The 22,045-nt window shown below is 37.5% G+C and overlaps 1 protein-coding gene across 8 annotated transcripts in view; it reads right to left on the bottom strand.

The window, feature by feature from the left end:
* INVS (inversin) overlaps positions 1 to 22,045 on the bottom strand; it is an 86,307-nt gene that overhangs the window by 2,094 nt on the left and 62,168 nt on the right. For 5 of the 8 annotated variants that reach the window (XM_042048935.1, XM_042048942.1, XM_042048941.1 and 2 more), the window contains 8 exons: positions 21,555 to 21,710; positions 19,880 to 20,109; positions 18,739 to 18,845; positions 15,340 to 15,552; positions 8,379 to 8,680; positions 6,269 to 7,076; positions 2,013 to 2,245; positions 951 to 1,031 (listed from right to left, as the gene is read on the bottom strand). In XM_042048935.1, the coding sequence (XP_041904869.1) occupies positions 951 to 1,031; positions 2,013 to 2,245; positions 6,269 to 7,076; positions 8,379 to 8,680; positions 15,340 to 15,552; positions 18,739 to 18,845; positions 19,880 to 20,109; positions 21,555 to 21,710 (2,130 nt within the window). The remainder of the gene's footprint in view (positions 1 to 950; positions 1,032 to 2,012; positions 2,246 to 6,268; positions 7,077 to 8,378; positions 8,681 to 15,339; positions 15,553 to 18,738; positions 18,846 to 19,879; positions 20,110 to 21,554; positions 21,711 to 22,045) is intronic. The other 3 variants (XM_042048937.1, XM_042048938.1, XM_042048943.1) reach the window with 3 other exon arrangements.

Genomic DNA, 22,045 nt, shown 5'->3' on the forward strand with positions numbered 1-22,045 from the left:
AGCCACTGACAGCTCTGAACTTTTCCAACAAACGTAATGTTGTCATGCACAAAGGCAGGGAGATGAAAAACATGTTATTGTCTTTTAAGTAAGGGCTAAAGTTCCCTGAGCTCCTATTAGGTGAATAAAAGTAGGTAGTGTTCTAAAGGAACTGGGCAGAGTTCCTATCACTAACCTATTCGTCACCAAGTTATGAAAGCAAAGGCCACTCCAGCCTCAAGAGAAAGCCTTTTTACTTCAGAAGACAGGGAGATCTGTTGTCCTGTAAAGTTAAACGAAAAGAGCTAAAAGCTCTTTTAAAATTTAGATCCATATCTGCATGAAGAGGTGGCAATCAAACACCTGTCTGGGTATGCCTCTTAATTAAAACAGTTCTCAGACAGTGAAAGAAAAAGGCCTCTGTCTCTTCGTGAGGCAGCAACTCACCTACAGTTCTAACAAACTCAAGGACACTGTCAGATTTCCTTCTGACTTTGGAGTTGTGTTAAACTACTTGGAAAATGTATTTTACATCCCTTTGCAAACTACCTGAACTCAACTCCTTGAAGCAGTTGCTGTGTTCCCATCTAGCTGTGGCCTGTCTGACCAAGGTGTAGCACAGCCAGGAACACCAAATGCCCAGCGGGGCACTAAACCTTCATGTGGTGAAAGCACCAACATTACCACAGCTCCCAACCCCAAGTAAGTGCATAAGACACTTTAAAAAGCGTGAAAAATGACATTTAATAAAGAAGTTTTTAATCTAAATGACTCAACATAAGGATAGAAGTGCAGTGCTCAATTAAGCCCAAAAGTGAAAGAAGGAGCGTGCAATCACAACAGTTCGGTAGTAGTTACATATTTTGATAAGAGAGCCCAGTCCTTGAGAACATTGTTTTCTTATCTAAGAAGAAACCAACCTCATGTATATAAACATCAAATTAAGCATTCTTAAAATGGATGTGTCCTACCTGAGACCAACTGCACATCAGAAAGTTTCAGCTTAGAAGGAGGTCTTGTTGACTGACACACTTTGCCTTCCTGAGAACGTCCTTTAACAAACAATGTGAACATCTCTCTGTTTATCACATAAACATGTGATGATGTATACCTACAATCTATTTCAGTGAGCTACAGCATTATTTTATCCTAAAAATTACTCTCATTTATTATGGAGAAACTCATGAGACACTGTATGACAGAAAATTGTGACAACCACAACTGAAATTTAACTACAGTTAAAATACATCTTGCAGTTGCTATTAAAAAAAAAAAGGAAAATAAATCTATTAGCTTTATTTTTTTTACCCTTTTTGGGTCTAAGCTACAGAGCCATGATAGAAGTGACTCACCACCTGTTAAAGTACCTATAGTTAGCATATCCTTACTTCATCAGTGATCCACATTGTACAGGAACTTGGGGTCTAGAAGCAATACTTTTCCTCTGCCTTTTCTTGAAGATGCATTCCTTTGCACATGCACATTCAGGCACAGTGAAAAGCAGTGCAGAATTTTATAAAAAACAATCTTGCTCTTTCCATAAAGACCACATATCTTCATACAGGAGGGTTATCAACAGGGAATATACTCTTCAAATGAAATATTTTTAAAACAGTACAAAACAAAAAAAAAATGTTTTGAACAAGGCTTTAAAAAACCAAACCATGATCCAGATAGCCACTCTGCATGGATACAGCCAGCTATCCCCAGCTTAACTGCTCTGTTCTCTTTCCACATTGATATATGTGAGCAGCTCTGGCAACGGAATTAGTTGATTGCTCAAGACCTGTGCTGAAACAATGCTGTGTGGGGATTCAAACAGCTTTAGCAGGAGCCATTTTAAATCACAGAGTTGTTTGGCTTTTTTAACCTGATACAAAAATACAGTTGCCCAGAACACCTGAGATTCAGACTAATTTTTATAAATAGTTGAAATCCTTAATAATTAGGTAAGAAGTGCATAGATGAATGCACTCTGTTGTAAAAATAAAAGCATGGTTATTTAAAATAAATTATAGTGAAGAGAAAATTACCATAGATCTGCTTTAGGATGGACTGCTTGCTGGTTTTTATGGCTGAGCTGGTTTTGTTTACGGATTTCAGATTTTTACATGAAGGAACTGATTTCAGAGGGCTATGGTTCAGCTGTTTCTTCCAAGCAACCTGAATGAAGAAGGCAGCTGCCTCTTGTCTCCATTTGTCTTCATCTTCCTTGCACTGCCGCTTAGCACTAAGGAGCTGAAACAACTCCTGTCTTAGCTGGTAACTAGAGAGCAGAAAAGAGAAGAGCACTTGTTTTAGGTGACCTGTTTTAACTTCCGTGCTTTCCACGCATCAGTTCACATGGTGGATTACATGAGTAACTGGGAAAACAGAACTCCCACTGATGTGCTAAGTCACTTGGATGAGAAATGTTTGTTCAGAAGAAAAAGTAGGAGCTGGGTTCAATTTTGGATGCATCCATTATTTCACACAGTTAGTAAAGATCTGGTGTTACAGGTGTCAAGAGGTACAGTGCTTCAACATCAGCTTATCAGCTGCTTTATAAATAGAAAATCATCAGAAGACAAAACTATAAATATTTATGGTAACAGTATAATCAATACTGCTTCCTCATTTTCACTATATTCACAGCTTAGTAACACCAAACTTTCTCACGTGCTCATGTCCTCAGTCAATCAGTGCAAGAGACAAACCAAATCTACCTCCTGTGGGTTCAACTGCACATTTCCTCTGCAGAAAATTGAGCTGCTCACTCCTCCTTCTGAAGATGCTCCCCTCACCTTGTTTTCAGCAATCTGCGGGTTTTTCCCTTCCCTTCAAAGGCTCCCTGTCTTTTGACCCAACCTTGCCTCAGCTGCTTTGATCTTACACACAGTCACAGCCCTCTGCGAGTGGCAGCAGCAGATTATCTGTCCCTCACACTCCGGTGGCAAATGGCACCAGCAGCAGGGAGTTGTTTGGGGTTTTTTTTCCACTTGAATCGGAGGTAAGTATTCAATCGGATATTGGCGGTTCACACTCACAAGTCAATTAACTGGCTTAGCAATTAACTCTGAATCCTCCCAGAACAAGCCTGTCACAAATGAGCATTGAGTAACACTTGTAAAATATTAATTATAAGTGTTTGGTAAGAGGCCAAAACACATTGATCGTCATCTCCTCTGGCATTCAGAAAAGCTTCCACTGGATGCCCCGGTAAAGCGAAGGAAGAAGGAGAGAGAAAGAGGCGATTTTTATTGTTGTTCCCTCTAACAAGTTCTAAATTAAAACAAAAGACAACAAGCCAGATACAAATTGTTTAAATATATGTTCTAAGCCAATGAACTATATAATTCAAACAAAGCAACAGTCATATACAAAAAATGAGTACATAAAAGCACGATAGAATGCCAAAGGGGGATGATATGCTCCGTTACAGCTCGAATAACTTTAAACTTCCAATAAGCTTAGTAAATTACCTCTGTGAAATTTGCTGGGTGAGACAAATCTATTTAATCTTAATTTAATGAAGCTTCACAATTCAGGCATGTACCATTATGCAGCTCATTAAAGTACATAACAAATGCAGGCAGCAACTGCATCTGGCCAGGGCCTTCAAGTTGTGAAGCATGGTATGAATTCAGAACTGGAGTATTATTGAGAGACAGAGGAAAAAATATGATCCAGTTTTCTTGAATAACATGTCACTTTTAACTTTTCAAGGGGATAAGAGGAAAAGAAAGTGCAGGAACACAGTTACAGTGACTTGTTAACATAACTTGAGCTAAGGATGGGTTAAGTGCATACTTAACTGCAGAAAAAACCATTTGGGGAACTGTTTTATACTCGAGCAGAAAAGAATACTAAGCTACTCTCTTGGAATTCAGTAATTACTGCCAGCTGCCTTTGCTGATATGTGAAATGACCCATTCACAGTCACTCCACCTTTGCACCCAGCTGTGACTTCATGTTTGTAGAGAACTTCTGGTAGTTTTTAGCAACAAGAAAACAACTGTGAGGTTCTGACACTCAGGAGAGGTAAGCAGTTATCTGTAGATTGTTTTAATTCATTATTTTAGTTCAGCTCTCTCGTAACACATCATTCTGATCCTAGTGAGAAAAAAGGGGAATGGGACCAAGTCTGATACAATATGAATCTGACATGGTGCTTTAAAATACCTGATGCTTAGTCAACAAAACTACTGCGCCTAAAAGAAAAGTGGAATATCCACGTGCAGAACAACAAAGCTGGCAAGTGGTGTTCTCACTCATTGTTACAGAGGCTCTAATCTTAAAAACTACTGCTGGCCAAAGTATGCACACAGAAATAATATATTAAAAAAATACAGCTTGACTCCAGTGGGAGAACAACAGCAACGACAACCAACTTATTCCAGCTTCTGTTGACTCCCTGTGGGCCCTGGAGCATGGTACAGGCCCCAGTGCCCCCCACGAGAGAACACAGACACAGAATCTGTAAGCCTCAACAAGCAGGATAAGCAATTAACCTTTGGCAAGCCACACACCTTAGAATACACTTTTGAGGAGTACATTTATAAAGTTTGCAGATTTGGGAATTGAAACATTCTCCTGAGAATGGCAAGTTTGATACACTTAAGTAGACCAGTACCACTCTGCTGTTGTGTTTGCCTTCAATAAATAAATCAGGAATATAAAATTTGCAGAGTGAGACAAATACATTTAATTCTAATTTAGAGAAATTCCAGAACTCAAGCACGTACTTCTACATGTTTCTAATGTAGAATTACACAGAATTAACAGTGTATAATTTTATTGCTGTCTACAAGTACATGCTATTTACCAGAGCAAGTTTGGACCAAAAGAAAACACAGGACTGTGGAAGAACTGCCAAACTAATCTCTCCTGCAGTCCTGCAGAATTTATGATCTTTGTTAGTGTTCTATGAGTTCTTGCAAACAGAAAAAATATATTTATTTTTCACTATTAAGTATTTAAATAACAGATGTAACTTAAACAATCTTTAATTCCCACAATTTCCAAAATGCTAAGTGTTAGTAAGTGCATGCACTTCTTGGAGAGATTGCACACCATCCCTGTTCCAGCAGTATAGAAAGGCCTATCAGAATCTTCAGAGAGTCAGAAGTGCAAATGGAATGCAGATTTTCATGCAGGTAAGTCAGCTTAATGCAAGACTTTGGATCCCAGTTCTTGTGAGGAAATTTGCACAAGCACTCACTACACATTGCTCTGCTTTGTCTTAAAGCCATGGCACGTGCCTACTCCTGACTGCCTTTAGCTTTTGGTATCTAAAGGATTTGAACACATAAGACAAGAGCTTGGGATCTACATCAGAAAAGAAGGCCAAGGAGCACCCAGCTGCTTGCACAGTGAGTGGGAACAGCAGAGAGGGCAGAACTGGTAGAACCCTGGGAGAACAATGGCTGCTTTGCTATGCAGTTCAGAGTGGGTATGAGGAATATGGCATGGAATCACAGTGCCACAGCGTGGTTTGGGTTGGAAGGGATTTTTAAAGACCATCTCATCTACCCTCCCTGCCATGGCCAGGGACATCTTCAACTCAGAGTTCCTCAGAGAAACTGTTAAATGAGTGAGAGACCTGGAAAGAATATTAGTAAACATCAGCAATTTATAGGTTTCTGCACCCAATAAAAATCAAAGAAAGTTTAAATAAAAACAAGAAATAAGAAGAGTGTGCTTCCCCTACAGCCATATTCTTCATGCCCATTTTGGTAAGAAATTAAATATTAAGGAGCATGTACTTTTAGAATGATTGCATTTCTGAGGTTGAAACTCAGAAATTCATGAAAGTGGGATAATGCTGTGGAAAGCAAACACTGGGACATATCTCTCTCTTCTGTACAGCAGTTGTTCCTGCTTAATCAAGGTATTCAAGCTAGCTTCAAGTTTTGGCAATGAACACTCAAAGCTTCCAAACATCCCGTGGTTTGGTTATCTGGTTAAAAGTCAGGTCAGAGCACAATTTCACATGTGTCACTGAACTCCAGGCTTAGGCAAATCCTGATTCACACTCTAAAGAAATATCAGTGCTTGAAATAGAAGTTTAACAATTTCTCTGAGTATTAAAAGTCATCACTTACCTTGCACTTTTTATGAACTGACTGATGTAACTCTAGGCAACTGGAACCCACTTCCCCTTGTGTGGAGAAAGATTATTAACTTCCTCGTTTAGCACTGGCAACATTGTAAGCAAAAGGCCCAAATAAAGGACGTTTCCAACAGGCCTAGTTTAATTGACATCTACTTGTATCTCACTCTTCTCTAGCTAGTGAAACAGTAATCTTACCTTCTCCACGTCCTCTGTATGACTGTGGCAGCATAGTTCTTCTTCCGAAACAGCTCTTTTCTTTTTCTTTCTTTTTCTATGATCTGCATTCGAATCTCTAAAGGGATTAGTTCAATATTTGTACTTTGCCATGGAACAGAACACAATTGATCATCTGCATTCCTGGATCCAATTATGCCTGTTTTTTCCAAGTTCAAACTGTGATCAGAAGCAGAACATGTTACTGGGTTTCTTGGCACAGTCCTGGTAGGTTCTGCCTCAGCAGAAAATAATGAGGAGGCCTTTTTTTCTATTTCATTGTTTCCCACTTTGACAGTTTGTTCTACAGCGTGCAGGCTGTCATTTCTGGTGCTTACAAATACTGTTTTGGCACTTCCTGGTCTACTAGAACCAGCTGGTGAACATCTCTTATCATTTACCTCCTTATTTCTGGGTTTCTGCTGGTGCCTTTTGCCTTTGAAAGAAGCTTCACCCAGCTTTGAGTTTTGCGCTGTTCCACCGGTACAAGCGGCATCGCAGAAGAACACAGCCCTTCCCTCACTGTGGTCCCTCTTGCCAGAGGGAGGCTGACTTGAATCCCTTTGCTTTTCCCCAGCACAGGCAGTCCTACAGGCAGAAGCAGGAAGCCTCCTGCTCCTCCGAGCACAGGCACCCGTTGTGTCAACAGCATGTTCCTTGTGCTTTTCTCCGTCCACTTCTGCAGCAGGTGCAACCTGATGTTTCACTTCAACTTTTGTTCCCTCGTTGGCTTTGTCACAATGGAAATGGACACAACTTGACTTGCTTTTGATGTGTTTCCTCAATGAATCTTTAGACAGAGAATTGGAAAACAATGTTCAGTCTCTGATCCAGCAAAACATAGTTTATGTCTCTGATTTTTTTGCTCAGTTACCTTTGAGGCACACTAGGATTCACTTAAATGAACAAAAAAAATGCAAGCAGGAAGAATCAGAAGAGGACATGATTGCCTGTCACAGTAGAGTCCCAAACTCTTTCATTTGCTCAATGTTTTACAAATGGTTTTCTTTCTAACATTACATTTGAGTTAGATGCCTGAAAAGCTCCTGCTCTATCCATCCTGTATGCTGGCACAGGATAACCCACTGACCCAGGAAACCCAAAGCACTTGGCTTCTCAGTACTTCCCTTGACATCCTGAATGAAACTATGAAGTCCTTCCTATTTCTCCCTTGCTGCTGTGTGATCACTGCTTCTAAACACTCTGGTGAGGGTGACTCGAAAGCCAGACTGCAGTGCAAAACTGAAAATTCCCCATCTTCCATCCACCTTCAATTCTGCTTGAAAATTAATGAGAGTGAGAAAATAGACCAGACAGGATGAAATGTAACAGACAGAATGTTACAGGGTAGGTATCAAGGGAAAAAGAAAAGAAAGAGATCTTTGATATACTGGCATTCCAGAAAATCATCTGGATCATCCAGAACCTGGTGAAACGATGCTTTACAGGATACCCTTTTGACTGGATAACGAGATCAGAAAACACCCAACAACTGAATCATAGTTTTCATAGCCCAAAGGGTCTAAATTTATATTTAATTCCAATAAAATGACCAATGAAGTCCAATAAAGAAGATTGATTAAAACACCTAATGAGAACTGACTATACAACTTCATGATTTGATCCTGGTTGCATCAACTTTCCTGGCATCACTTCAGTAACAAAAAGGGAATGCATACCTAAAAAAGGCATAGCATTCTTTCAAACACTGACAGTTTGGATTGAGCTAGAGGATAAATCTCGTTTAAAAACAAGAGATACCATTTCTCCATTAACATTCTTCATGTGCACCACAGATATGTCAAATATCTTTAATCTTATTTTCTCCAAAGAGTGCAACTAATAGAACATTGCCCACAGCCTGTTTTCATATATTCTACGTATTTTTATAGACTCCATAAGACACTATACTGGTGTTTTTCACTACTTCACACAGAGTAAAAGAATGTGTATCTAACTCTACCCTGCTGCACAAATTGCTCAAGTGATGAAAGATTATGAAATCACAGCAAGACAAAATGGGTCCGATATAAAAAAAACCCCAAGAATTGGACAAAGCGGATAAACAGCGCAATTTAAAAAGATCACAAACCTTGCCTGATCTTATGACCTTCGCTCTGAGGCTCCACTGACAGGCAGCTCTCCTTTGGGGCCCCTTTGTTGTGACCAGCCTTAGGTGAACCTCTGCTGTTTCTCCCTGGTTGGATCTGTGAAGCATTGAGGGACAGAATCCTCTTGCTCTGTGTGTCAGCTGCTTTGTTGGGTAGCTGTGGGACACTGGTGGCCTTCTCCCGATTTGCGGGATTCTGTTGTACCCAAAACTTGTTTTGTTCCATGTTCTGCATCCCTTTCTGCAGCTTGGCTTCTTTCCTCTTAGTTTCTTCTTCACGTTTCCTGCAATTATAGTCCATACCATAAGAGTTCCAAAGATTAAATCTTGGGAGCATATATCTAACTTGAACACACTCCTCTCTAAAAATCTGATGCTGCCACAACAAAACCTTGACTTGACATCTTTTTCATGAGAAAAGGACACACGTTGCACTGAAATGTCTTGGCTTGATCCAAAACAAAAACTGACTTGCAGCTACAGCCTGATGAAGGTTAAGTCCTTGTCAGCCAGCTGCCCATTCAGTTTGCAGTTGTTTTAACTGATCTTAAAACACTCACTTATTGAAAACAACTAAATTTAGGGGGGTCTATAAGTATACAAAAATTAAAATTAGGATTTTTAAAAGAATCATGACACTTATAATTATGTTTGTAATTAGTAAAGAGCAATGTTTTCATGTAAGTAATAACGCAATGCACTGTATTTGAAAAGCAAAAAACTAACAAAAAACACAGTACCTTTGAAAATTATTTTTTCATACTTAAATGTGCCATAGTTAGTACAGACAATAATAAACCAACTTTCAACTAGATACTGGTACTAACTTGCTGCTATGTATTTGTCATTGGTAGATAATAAATTTTGCATATACATTACATGTCATATAAATGACAAATACTGAAAATATGAGATGTGAATTAGAAACTTGTGTGCACATAGTATGCCATTACAATGGTGACATTTGGATTTCCAAAATGAAATAAGTCACGCATCTCTTAACAGTGTAGCCATAAAAGAGAATTTTGGACAAACTTAGGAAAGGTGCATCCATTGAATAAAATTTTGCAGCCTATTTTGAAATACAGTGGGCTATCATTGCACTTTATCTTTTAAATTCTTGTTCCTACCAAGCAGAATAAACCCAATAGCACACAGCAAACGTTACATACCTACCTCCCATTGAATTTGTTTTTTGTAAATTAAGCCCTGGTTGTTGGCCAAAGTGACACCTCTCCTGTTGGACGGACAGGTGGTAAATGCCGTATCATGTAGCTGCCTGGTATTTTAACTTGCTTCCAGTGCTCCAACACAGTCTGCAGACTGTTGCCACATCACCTCCCAGCATGGCGTGTGACAGGTGAGTTATGCAGCACGCCAGCCCCAGTTCCTGTGAGTGGTGTCACTGCCAGCGCGTGTCACTGCAGCGCGAGCTGCCAGCGAGAAGCCCTAACTTTATCTGTCAGTGCTATCTTATCAACTATGCTCTGCAGAAGAAGCTGATTGAACTTTGCACCTGAAAAGCTGCTAATTGATCTAAAAAAATACACTCCTAGCAGCCTGGGATTCAGTATTCCCTCTGGCATGAAAAAAAAGTGGCTAGTTTCAATTAATATTGGCATTCCACAACCGGACTATGCAGGGATGTTGGGACTGTGTACAGTATGGATCTCACTGCCATTACTGTGCCATTTGAGCTGATAAATCAGATCTTGCTATTCACAGAATAGTAATTTTCCATTCTCCACAAGAATAAGCAGCCTAGTACCCATACCCTCTATTCAGGGTATTAGAAAAGGAAGTGTGAGATGGGCTGTGTGATACAGAGTGACCTGCACTCCTCTGATGAGCAGATCAACTCAAAGCAATAACTTCAGCAACATACCAATTGTAAAGTTATTGAAATGACACAGGACCAGAAACCAAGAAGAAAAAAGGGTTTTTTTCTTTAAAGGTCTTATCTGTGTACTACTTTTTCAGATTAAACTGAAGAAAGAATAAAGGGAAGGGATTTCAAAGCTCCCTATTCATAAAGTATCATCATAATGGTCACAGTACAGCTTAGTTGAATAATAGACTCCTGAACACATAAGAACCTTGTGTTTTGCTTTATTTAATCAGAAATTCAGCCTGTATTACAAGTGAAGGATCTCTTTGAAATTAAGATTTCCAAGTTTTACTGCTGTCCAATTTGAGAGGCTAAGTTTCATGAACAAGTGAAGGAAGCAGACAAGATTCTAACTTCAGGGCTCTCAGTCATTCTTAGGAGGTTCTGGTGACTCAACAGGATCCAAATTTGGGCTCTCAAGTTAGACAGCTACAGCTCAAGAGTGGTAATAGACCTGGCAGGCCAACACTTTCCATTGTAAATGCAACACAATTTTGTCCTGAATGGTCATAAACTTGTACTTTGTTGCAAAAGAGAAAGACTGAAAACTGAGCCTTTAGCAGATGGAAAGGAACAGTTTCAGCCTCACACACACATTTGGGAAGAGACAGAGATGCTTTGAATTTTTGATTCTGCTAAAATGAATTCAACCTTTTCTATTCTGTTAAGAATAGAAACTTAAGTTTTTTATCTAGTCACTGAAGGATATTTTAAAGGAGAGTGTTTTTAAAGTTAACCTTGCAGAAAATAAACTTACTTAAAAAATCACTACTGAAAAGAGATCTCCAGGCATGATCCTACTACAGGTAGAGCTTCACCTGGACTAAAAGGAGTTGTATTTCATGTTGTATAAACAGCATCTCCTGCTACACAGCCTAGCATGATGATTATTTTCAGAAGAATGACACCACTGACTCGTGACATGTTCAGCTTCTGATCTACAATAATCTTTTAAACTGATAGTCCTTAATAAAAATGTTAAGACAACAGTTAATTTCTCTCCAGTATTCCTATGTTGACCGGTCTTCCCAAATATGTAGAGCAGTCCATTAGTTCTTACCTAACTACCTATTTTTTCCTCAGTCATTTCTCATATGTATTTTACCACCATTCAGATTTCTAATTAGTCTTCAATGTGCTTACAATCTTCTGCATTTTGGTGCTATTTTCAAATTTAAATTTACTTTTTAAATGAAAATACACATTCATGATGGATTTATGTGAAATTCTCATCAATATACATTCCAGTTTAAAGGTGAGAAATGAGAAATTTCCCATGAGGAAGTATGAAGACTTTAGGCAAGTCTGAATGACAGCTACTGTTTCTCCATGGCCACAAAACTTGTTATTCAGACACAAAAGAAAATTGAGTTGGTTGGATGTAATTTCTTGTGAAGTGAAAAAAACCCCCACAGAACAGTTCAGTCTACTTAGCATCTCTCATGGACCAACTGTTTCTTTACTCTTCCTTTTACAATGAGTATGTTTACAATGGTTTATTGTGATACCTACCCCACATCCTTTGCCAGTTCTTCTTATTTAGCACCTCAGCTTGTTTAACTTTATCACTGTATGTTCTTATTACAGTCAATTTTAGTAATTACATCAAATTTCCAATATGTGCTTTCCCTTTTCAGGTTGCTGAAGAGCTCATTATTTTCTCTGTTGCCACACTCTCCTATCTTTTCTCAGCATGCAGGGCTAACCACCAGTCTTTTGAAAAACCTCATAATCTACTTGTACTCTCTTGGCATGAGAACATTTTTCTAAATCTACTGAAGGCTGTTTAATTGAAGTGCTTATTTTCTTGCTGCTCTTCTCTTCCTAAATATCAGAAGCTACTTACTCACTTTCATCCATTTCCCTTTCACATCCTCATTCTCAATCAGTTTCCTCCAACTGGCTAAAATGAAAAAGAAAAGTATGGATTCAGGAGCTCATTCTGAGAAATTGAAAGGGAAGGTGAACAAATGAGGAACGAGTTCTGCAGCCCTTTCAAAATTCAATATATTGGACATTAGGTTTCCCTGAATATGTTTTAAACCCTTAGATATTATTTTCTTAAATACCTGGTTTTGCAGGAAGTAAACCAAAATCCTCGTTTTGAAGTCTGGAAGGATTTCAGGACTGGAATCTCAGGAAGTCATGGAGGCTAACATGATGCTCAATACAGGGTCCAATTGGGTGGCTCAGCTTTTTATCCACCTTGAGAACTTTTATGGACAGAGACAATACAAACTCTTTGGGCTGTTCTACTGCTTGATTGTCGCAAGGGTGAAAGAATTTCTCTTTATTTCCAGACAAAATCTCTTGTTTCAACTTCTGTCTGTTACAAGTCTCCCAGAGACCAGGGACACCAACCAGACTACAGTTCCCCAGATTATTTTTTTAGCCCTTTTTGAAGCTGGGTGCAACATTTTCTTTCCTCTCACCACAGGAGACCTTCCCTAGTCTATGTGACCTTTCAAAGACATTGGAAAGTGGCCTTTTAATGGTGCCAGTTCTTTCTGTACCCTTGGATGCTGCCAGTCTGGTCCCATGGACTTGTCTCAGCTGAGTTCTCTCAAGCCATCCCTGACTTAATCCTCATTCACAGCTGGCAGTTCTCCTCCTTGAACCAATTCTCTTAGCAAAGAGGCCTGGGAGACCTTCTTTTGGAAGACTGAGGATGAGAAGGCATTGAGTACTCCTGCCACACCTGTGTCTGTTGTCACTAAATGCACCATTCAGCAACAGGCCCACATATCCCTTGCTCAGCTTTTTACTAATGTATTACTGCTTTTATTAATATAGAAGCACAAAGTCACCTTTAAAATCTCAACTCCATTTGAGTTTTGGTGTTTCTGACACCATCCCTATACTCCCAAGCCATGCTTTTACACTCTGCCTTTGCAGTCTGTCCCAGCTTCTGCCTCCTGTAAACTGCATTTTTACATTTGAGCTTTGTCAATGACTCCCTGCTTACCCAACTTGGTCTGCTGGTGTGTCTCTTTGCTCAGTGACATATTAGTGTGCATGTTGTTTTGGCCTTCATCAAACTTCATTTTATAAATTACAATTTTTTTTTTTATAGCACAGAACATGGGAGAAGATGTTTGTATAGAAATATTTCATAGGCTTTAAATACAGTGAATGTAATTTTACCAGAAAATAATACAGGTATAAGATGCTGGCTGACTTTTTGTTAGGGTAAAAAAAAAAAAAAAAAAAAAAAGACTAACTAAATGCAGACTCATAGGAATGATTTATCTTGATGAGACTCTCTAAAATAACATATTACAAAGCAAGTTTTAAATACCTACACTGAAATATTTGGAGAGGGGGGAGTGTTTGATCTAGGAATTCACCATCATTCTGGATCCCCACGTAATGTCTAGCTTTATCTGGAGACCAGATTTTTAAACATCAGTAAGGATAATAGTTTTTTCTTTGCAGCAACACCCTGGCCAATTTTAGCTGTGGAATGCACAGATGGGTACGCAGAATGATGACAACATAATGTCCCCTTCAGTTTATTACAGATCATAAAACTGCAATTAAATAAAATTTGTTATGTGACAACCTGATTTGCTTGTACACTCCAATTGTACTGTAATTCTCTTTTTATGGTATTTGGTACACAGACTTTGTTTCTATTGTTTTCAAACAAATCAACAACAGCTAAGTAAGTTTCAGAAACTACATCAGACACTCACAAAGGAAAACTATTACAAAAATATCTCCAAATTTCCATGAGGCAATTCTTTTCCATTTAATCTTCTACATGGTGGATCAGAGATTCTTCTAAAAATGACTGTCATCACAAAGGATAAAACCATCTCATTTGGTAAAGTCAGGTGTGACCACACAGCAATAAGCAGAGCTCTCCACATTAAAAAGAAATATTTTCAAAGGCAACTTCTCCTTGCATGGTTTTGACTTATACTGACTTCAGCAGAAAAGGTAAACAGTAGGAGAGCTACAGGTTACAACTTCAGAATGTAAAGATGTGAGTAAGAGATGAGTTATCTGATATTTCTAGCTTTGGTTCCTCCTGGGGAATAACAAGCGTTATACAGTAGCAGCACTCAAACCCAGTGAAGGTCCAACTGGCTAGTTATGCAGAACATCAAACAACCAAATTTGATACAGTGTAGTGCAGCTGAATTTGTCTGTGATACACAGGTGCAACACCAACACCTCTAGGTTCAATCATTATGTTGTGTGGTTTTTTCTCTTTATCAAAATAATTCTACCAAATCATGCAGAAATCTTTTCAGACTGTTATGTTTTTTCACTTCAGAATCAGATTTCTTCAAGAGAAACCAGGTGCTAATTTCATACTAAGAATCTTGAGGATAAACCCCAAGCAAGCAAAGCATTTTGATAATCATTTATGTACCTTTTGATTTTAGAGTTTCACCACTGTGCTACCACTACCACATTTAAATTGGGTTGAAATTCAGCCAGAACTTAGACATCTTGCTGATAACTATTTGAATTGCATATATTAGTTATCAGTAATGCAATATAAGCAATTCATAGGAACTCTCTAATTCAAGACCAGAAAATATAAGTGCAGAGAATGATAGTGCCCAAAATGAAGTCGCAAATAGAATCCAGGAGTTCAGGCTGCTAGAGAAACATTAGGCTTTCCCTGATTTGTTTTTGGTTTTTTTCCTCAGCTACTTATTAATTTCTTTTCAAAACTGATATCAAGACTTGACAGGTCAATAATTATTTCCATCACCTTCAAGTGATAAATGTTTCCCAAGCCATTTTATCATCATACAGAATATCAGGCAAAGATCCATGGATGCTAACATGCTATTTTCCCAGCCTTTGGTATTTTGCCTTGTTATTTTATATTATATAAAGTTTGTTATTTAAACTGGGATTATATGGAAAATAACTTCCATCTGTCTATAGTTATATGGAAGTTATATGCTTCCTTCAGTTTCATGAATTTCATAAAGAGGAACAAAACCTGATGAGCAACATAAAATCACACACTGATAAATACAAACTATCAACAAATACCTATTTGCTGGAGTAGATTTCAAGTCTCAGACTTACTTGGCAGCAGCATCTTTTCTCAGCTGTTCATGTTTCATTAAAAGATTCTTCCTCTCTTGAAAAGCCTTTCTAACTTTGTATCCTTTGTAGACAGCCTGAATTTTGAAAGCAGCAATATCCTGAATGGCAGCTATAGACAGAGCCCCGTGTTCTAACATGAACTGAATCACTTCGTGGTGTTCACCAAGCAAGGCATAATCAAGTGGAGTATATCTAAAAAAAACAAAAGCAAAACAAAACCACAACAACTATTATTGATCTAGAACTCTAGCTATAATGTGCATTTACTTAACCCTCTTTCCATAATAAGGCAACTTCTAGTATGGAGACAGATTAAACACGGTTTAAGTAGTTTTCCTCATCTTTTTAAGCATTAATTTCCTACCTTACTCATTCTACACACTGTGGTTATGTTTAAAGCTTATTTTAGCCTCCTAATATGGAAGGTGGGGGAGAGGGGGATCAGACTACACGAGGTGTTTGGACAGAATGTCCCAAAGCCCCATCCACAGCATTAACTGTGGCAGGCAGGCAGTCTTTAAAAGGTGTTACTGAGATTTTCATATAGAAATAGAAAGAAAAAGTAAGTTAAAATATTTTTGTGTTATTTCCATATGAGTTTAAGTTCTAGAGACCTACTGTCAAATCTGGCTTAGCTTCTATAACATTGACTGAGGACGGTATGACTGACCAAGCAGCAGGATTAGATCAGTAGCGATCTAAAACGATAATATCATTTTTTAAGGTACTAGGAAGACTTAAGTCTGTTTTCAAATGGACACAGGTGTTCAAAATATTAAATTGCTTTGGGTTTTAATGGTGTCAAAGACACCTAAGCCTTTTTCAAAATAATTCCCAAATTTCCCACTGTCAACATGGGAGCAAAATTTACATCTCTCCCACACCGACACTGAAACTTTAGGCAAAGACATTTAGGGGCTGAAAATTATCAGTCACAAACCATAATCAAGACCATATCACATCAGACTATCCAATAACAAATGTCAATGCATGTGATGGTGAAAATTAGGGCTCTTGTTGATGGTAACTTGCTGGGATGCAGTGCTGGTAAGCAAAGAAAAACAGACAGAAAGCACAATTGGACCTGCCACACAGCGATGGTTTGATGGAAGGGTAAACAGAATCTGAACTGAGGTGTCTGCAGGAATAAAGACAATGACATAACATGAAAATTTGGATGTCAAGGTGTGCTGCTGATGGCATTTAAAGAGATACAGACTTTCAATAACCCAGAAATGGGAACTTCAGCAGGAACGTAATTAAACATTTTTAAAGTATTCCTAATTTTGAATATTTTAAAGACACAAAGGATACTAAAGTAAACTTTATGCTATACCGTGTAGCTACCAAGACAATGTATTCTATTGCAGGTCCCAGTCATGAAGATCCGTATTTTTAAATGTGGATTCTCTAACTCCATCAGAGCTACCTTTGAAAGTAAAAAAATCACTGAAATCAAATCTGAAGAGGGGTTTGTATGAGTGGACACTTACATACACTCCTCTGTTCTGTCAGTTTAAAGCTTAATGTAACTTTTCTTTCCCTTGATTCTTTCTAAAGCAGATAGCTTTTAAATCAAGCTGGCTTCACAGGGAAACACATGAAGACATCAGCCATCAGCTGTTATAGGTAATTTAACATGAAGGTGGTCAAGCAGCAGCTTGATGCACTCAGGACATTAAGTTGGATTACAAAATGAATTTGGAAGGAACAACAAACCCAACACCCTCCAGACTAGCACTTGATCACATACTTGGCAAGCAAGTAGGCAGCTTAAAATCCTAGATGCAATCTCAGCTCTATCTTTTCACTAATCTTTTAGTTAAAACCACTATGTTTGAATTTTTAACTGGTATCTTTTATTACACTCTAAGAAAGTAAAGAAGGGAAGCCTTTTCCTATAGGAATATTTGAAAAAAGTCACTATGTAGTGAAATTGTTACTGATTAAAAACCAATTCAATTACAGATGAACCATATCCATAAGGTTATTTTTCCTCTCTCTTACAACACTTAACTTGATTTTCCACTTTCCAAACTTCCAATCTATTAACAATAAAAAAAGATTTGTAGGTATTTTTTAGATGCAACTGTGCAATTTTTATATATATTTTAGGAGAATTATATTTAAAGACTGATCCACCTAGAAATACTGGGGATCTCTTTTGTTCTGCACATGCAGTAGTGCTTATCAACAGACATTTGGAATACTTCTAGTTATATTTTGAGTAATCTAGATTTATACATCAGAACGTATATTAATGCCAGAGGGAAACAAAAATACATACTATCTGAATGGTTGTGGTAAACCACAGTGAAGATACTTTCTTCACATTTGAGCATCATTAGTACATTTCTACAAAGTAAAGATAACAGCAGTCTCCTTTCTGGCAAAATAGAGGCTTTTAATCTCACTCATTAAAAGCAATTTAATTAAAACTGTTTATTCAATTTTCTATCAAAAATTACTAAAGAGAGCCTTGACACTACTTAATTAGGAACTAGTTATACTTTCATTTGTGTTTCTCAAGAAAAAATAAGAACAGAAAGGAAGAGAGATCTGAGTGGTTTAGAGTAGAGAACAAAAGAGAAATGATGGGGGTTAAGTATGCAAGTCTCAAATTTAGCACTGAAATGTGGGGTGGCAAACCCCTTAAGTTATTTTAAATGTTGAAATATTCAAATTTATATGGCATGCTGTTCATAATCTTATAATTATGAGAAGGTCATCTACTTTAAAAAGAGGCATTATAAATTTCTGCTAATAGTAATTATCTTCATGTTCAGGTGACTAATTCAAACTCCACAACCCAAATCACTTTTAAAAAACCATTATTTATATGTCAATGAAAGACAAAGAAAAGAGATGCAAATGTGCTGTCTCTTTATGATTATAGGAGACTTTTTTTTTAAAACTAGGCCTTTAGAATACAGGTAGCCACCAGGTTCTGTGTAATCACCATTTTAAAACATAATGTTACATTTCTCCCACTTTCTTTCTTCTTGCTGTATTAGTATCAAATATAAAAGTTCCAGTCTATTCCAACAGCAGCAGAATTGCCTTTTCATCCTTTGTCCATACACATCTGCTATCAACTCCATATAAATGAGAAAGATCTTTAATATTTCAAACAAGACTAGTGTGAGTAAATACTCCATAAGTTCAAGGCTCAGAAGTATAAACAGTTGAAGTTGCAAGGTCTTAGTTAAGAAATAGAACTTTCACACTAGAAAAGCTGCTTACGCTGAAGCCCAAGATTACAGCACTCCTTTGAGATACAAGATGACGATTCTCTTGCAGCATCTGAACATTTTAACATTTAAATCGAAGGTAGTGCCTTGGCTCAATTACAAAATAACACCTTCAGACAAGGAATACCTCTCCTCACTGTTCTCCATGTGATTGGGGAAAGCATCAAAGCCGAGCAGCAACTTTATAGCATCAAGGTAGCCATTGTTACAGAGCCAGTGCAGGGCAGTTCTGCCCTGTAAAACAATAGAACAGAACAAAAAAAAGCATTACCCCCAAACTCTACCACGCCACAATAAAAGTCATAAATCATGCTGTAATTCAATGCTTTTCTGGACATGAAGAACAAACTGGTTCTTCTAAATAAACTTCCTTGTTAAAATAAGAAGAACACAACACTTAAAAATGAATTCTTTTTTTTTTTAACAAGATTTCAACACTAGTGTTTTTCCACCTAAAACAGCTGAAAAGCAGAATTAGAAGACTAACAGTTTCTTTCATTGCAAAAGATGTACAGCATGCTCTGTAGAACCCATAATGAAAACCAGGTCTCCATTACCTGGAATTATCTATGCCCTGCAACAAATAGCTACAGAAAATTTCAATGAATTGGGTGAAGCTCTTTTGACTGATGAGGTTCTACCGACTTCTGAGAAATTATATCATGTAACAAAGAAATCTGTTATAGGTTGCACAATTATTCTGGCTCCTAATTTCAATTACTGCGTGAATAATGACACAAAAGAACACATAAACCAATCTGTGGGGTTCTTCTTTTTTTTTTTTACCTGGAAGAGTGATACATATGTGGGTACTTAATGTGGGAAGGTAACTGAAGCAGTCACTGTGCAATCTCACTTGCAGTATCTTATTTTCTTACTTGCTCTATTTCTGTGCTGGAGGAACACACTACAGACTACAAAATCACATTCCCATGTCAGCTGTTAATAATGAATTATAGAAATTAAGAAATCAGATGATTAATATGACTCCTCATATGATCCCACTTTGATAAGGAAAAATCAAAAGTGGTCTGGAAAAATAGGAATCTTCGATTCCTGCTGCATATTAAAATACTACTTTTCTTTCGAGATCTTAGAAGTGAAGGCACAGGCAAAATGATGCCAGGATGCATTTCCTTTTGTGACAAACAGCAGCAAAGACGCTTCTATGTCCTGGAAAAGAGAATGACCTTGAAGAAAAGGAGAATGTTTTGATTTATGGTTATTCTCAAGTTAATTAAATACCTCAGTGAAGTACAACAACATACCTCTTTATCCTGAATATTTGGATCTGCATTGTTTTCCAGCAACACTACCATGCAGTTAATGTAACCTCCATAAGCAGCACACTGCAGAGGTGTTCTACCTGCATAATCTTGCACATTAGGGTTGATTTTATTTTCTATCAGGATTTGGCACACGTCAGCATTTCCTCCCAGGGCTGCCCAGTGAAGGGGTGAATGGCCGTCTTGGTCAACCAAATCTACTCTTGCTCCTCCTGTAATGACAAATACATTTTTGGGCACAAAAAGAAAATACTGTTGAATGCTAAGAAAATAGTAATTTTATTTTCAAATAGAACTTATTTGGTAAACTGACAATTCAGTGAAGTATTTTGGAAAGCAACTTCAATTTTGTTACTCAAATTCTAAAACTTAAAATTAATTGGGAATGAATGGTTAGGCATCTAACTTTTTTACAATCTTCTGATTATCCTCTAAGTTGCTTTAGAATATCCAGACTTATCAAATGCCCATGAAAAACCTATTTTATTTGTTTCAGGTCTATGAATTTTTAGTTGAACTTTCGTTTCTTAACAACAAAATAACTTCCAGAAATTAGATTACAGATTAAATTTCTTTTTACATCTCTAAAGCAGGCAAGAGAAAATATACACAATGTAAGAATAACTTATAAAATAAGCTCATTTTTTAAAATTCAAGCATGCCAAGACTCTTTTATGCAGATAATTTCTCTCTATGTTCTTGCAAGATATAAAAATTCTGTACAAAAGCAAAACTCCACAAATGCAAGAACTTGAACCAACCAGCAACAATGACTCTCTATATTATAAAATATTTAATTAAACATAACTCAGATTTTGATAGCCAAGCTTCTTGCATCTACAAAAGCTAAATGGCACAGGGAGTGGGAGGAAGAGCTTAACAGGAGGTTAAAATATGCCCAGCAGATCATGGAGGCAAGAACACTTTTCAGTAAGAAAGGCTGGTTGATGGAATACTTGCAAAATTTAGCCTGAATACTTCATCTTTGCATAAGTGGGGTAATGTCTCAAGTAGGAAAGAGTTGTTTCTGGGCAGCTAAAATGACAGAATTTTGCATCTAAGATGCCACTGTTATTTCACTGTACTTCTTACCCTTCAGTAGATATTTTACAATTATCTAACACTGTGAATTTTGTTAAATCCTGTTTCTGTCTACAAACAAAATACTGCTTTTACAAAACAACCAGAGGAAAATATTAATGATGTAGGACTTTTGATAGCTATGTACATTAAAAAAAAAGATTCACTTAAAAAGTCTTCAAAGAACCCTAAAAATGGTTCTTCACAAAAGTGAATAAAGCTTCATTTGGTCTTATTTACTGGAGGAAAAAAAACCAAACAAAAACAAAAGAAAGAAAAGACTTGCTGGGGGAAGAGTTAGTTTGAGAGTCTAGAATGTACTTGCAAAGGCTTAAGCAGAAATGACCTGTGAAAAGAATAATCCCAGTTTTGAAAGTTTTGTATTTAACACTTCTAGCCATTTTGCACAACAGTAATAATATTTTAGATTCACTATTTCACAAGGGGAGCTTGCAGACAAAACATGCTTTAGGGGAAGCAACTTCCTACTCCACCTCTTGCTCAGCTGTTTATTTCCCATTCTCATAGGAAGCAGCACCAGAACTCTGAACAGGTTTGTGAAGCCCTAAGATCTGACCTTTAATGAGTGTTTGAATCACTTCCTTGTGTCCCATCTCACAGGCTCGGAAAAGTGGGGTGTGTTTCATGACATCCAGAGCATCTACCTGTGCTTTATGCTCCAGCAGCAGTTTCACTGTGCTGACGTGGCCAGAAAGGGCAGCAGCATGTAATGCTGGAAGAATAAAGTAGTAGGAAAGAGAAACCACAATGCCATGAGCTTTAGAGTTTCACAATTAAAGCAGTCAAAATAAAAATTAATTACAACTATTTTGGTGAAAAAAGTACTTTTCAACCACAAGAAACTGAAGAATCCTAACAAGTGATGATGTAACATTTTCTTGCCATACAAACAACAAACAGAAAAACTCTTAGCCCTGAAACGTGTTTCTAACTTGCACAAATAGAAATTTTACATTTAACACCACCAAGATTGGCTTACAGTGAGGATTTGTGGAAGAAGAGCAGCTTCTGATTAAGAGAACATAACATGATTTACTTCTCCCTCTG

Source organism: Corvus kubaryi, unplaced genomic scaffold (assembly GCF_017639235.1).
Source record: "Corvus kubaryi isolate FWS band 111438036 unplaced genomic scaffold, C.kubaryi_AGA036_p1.0 68, whole genome shotgun sequence".
NCBI classification, from domain to species: domain Eukaryota; kingdom Metazoa; phylum Chordata; class Aves; order Passeriformes; family Corvidae; genus Corvus; species Corvus kubaryi.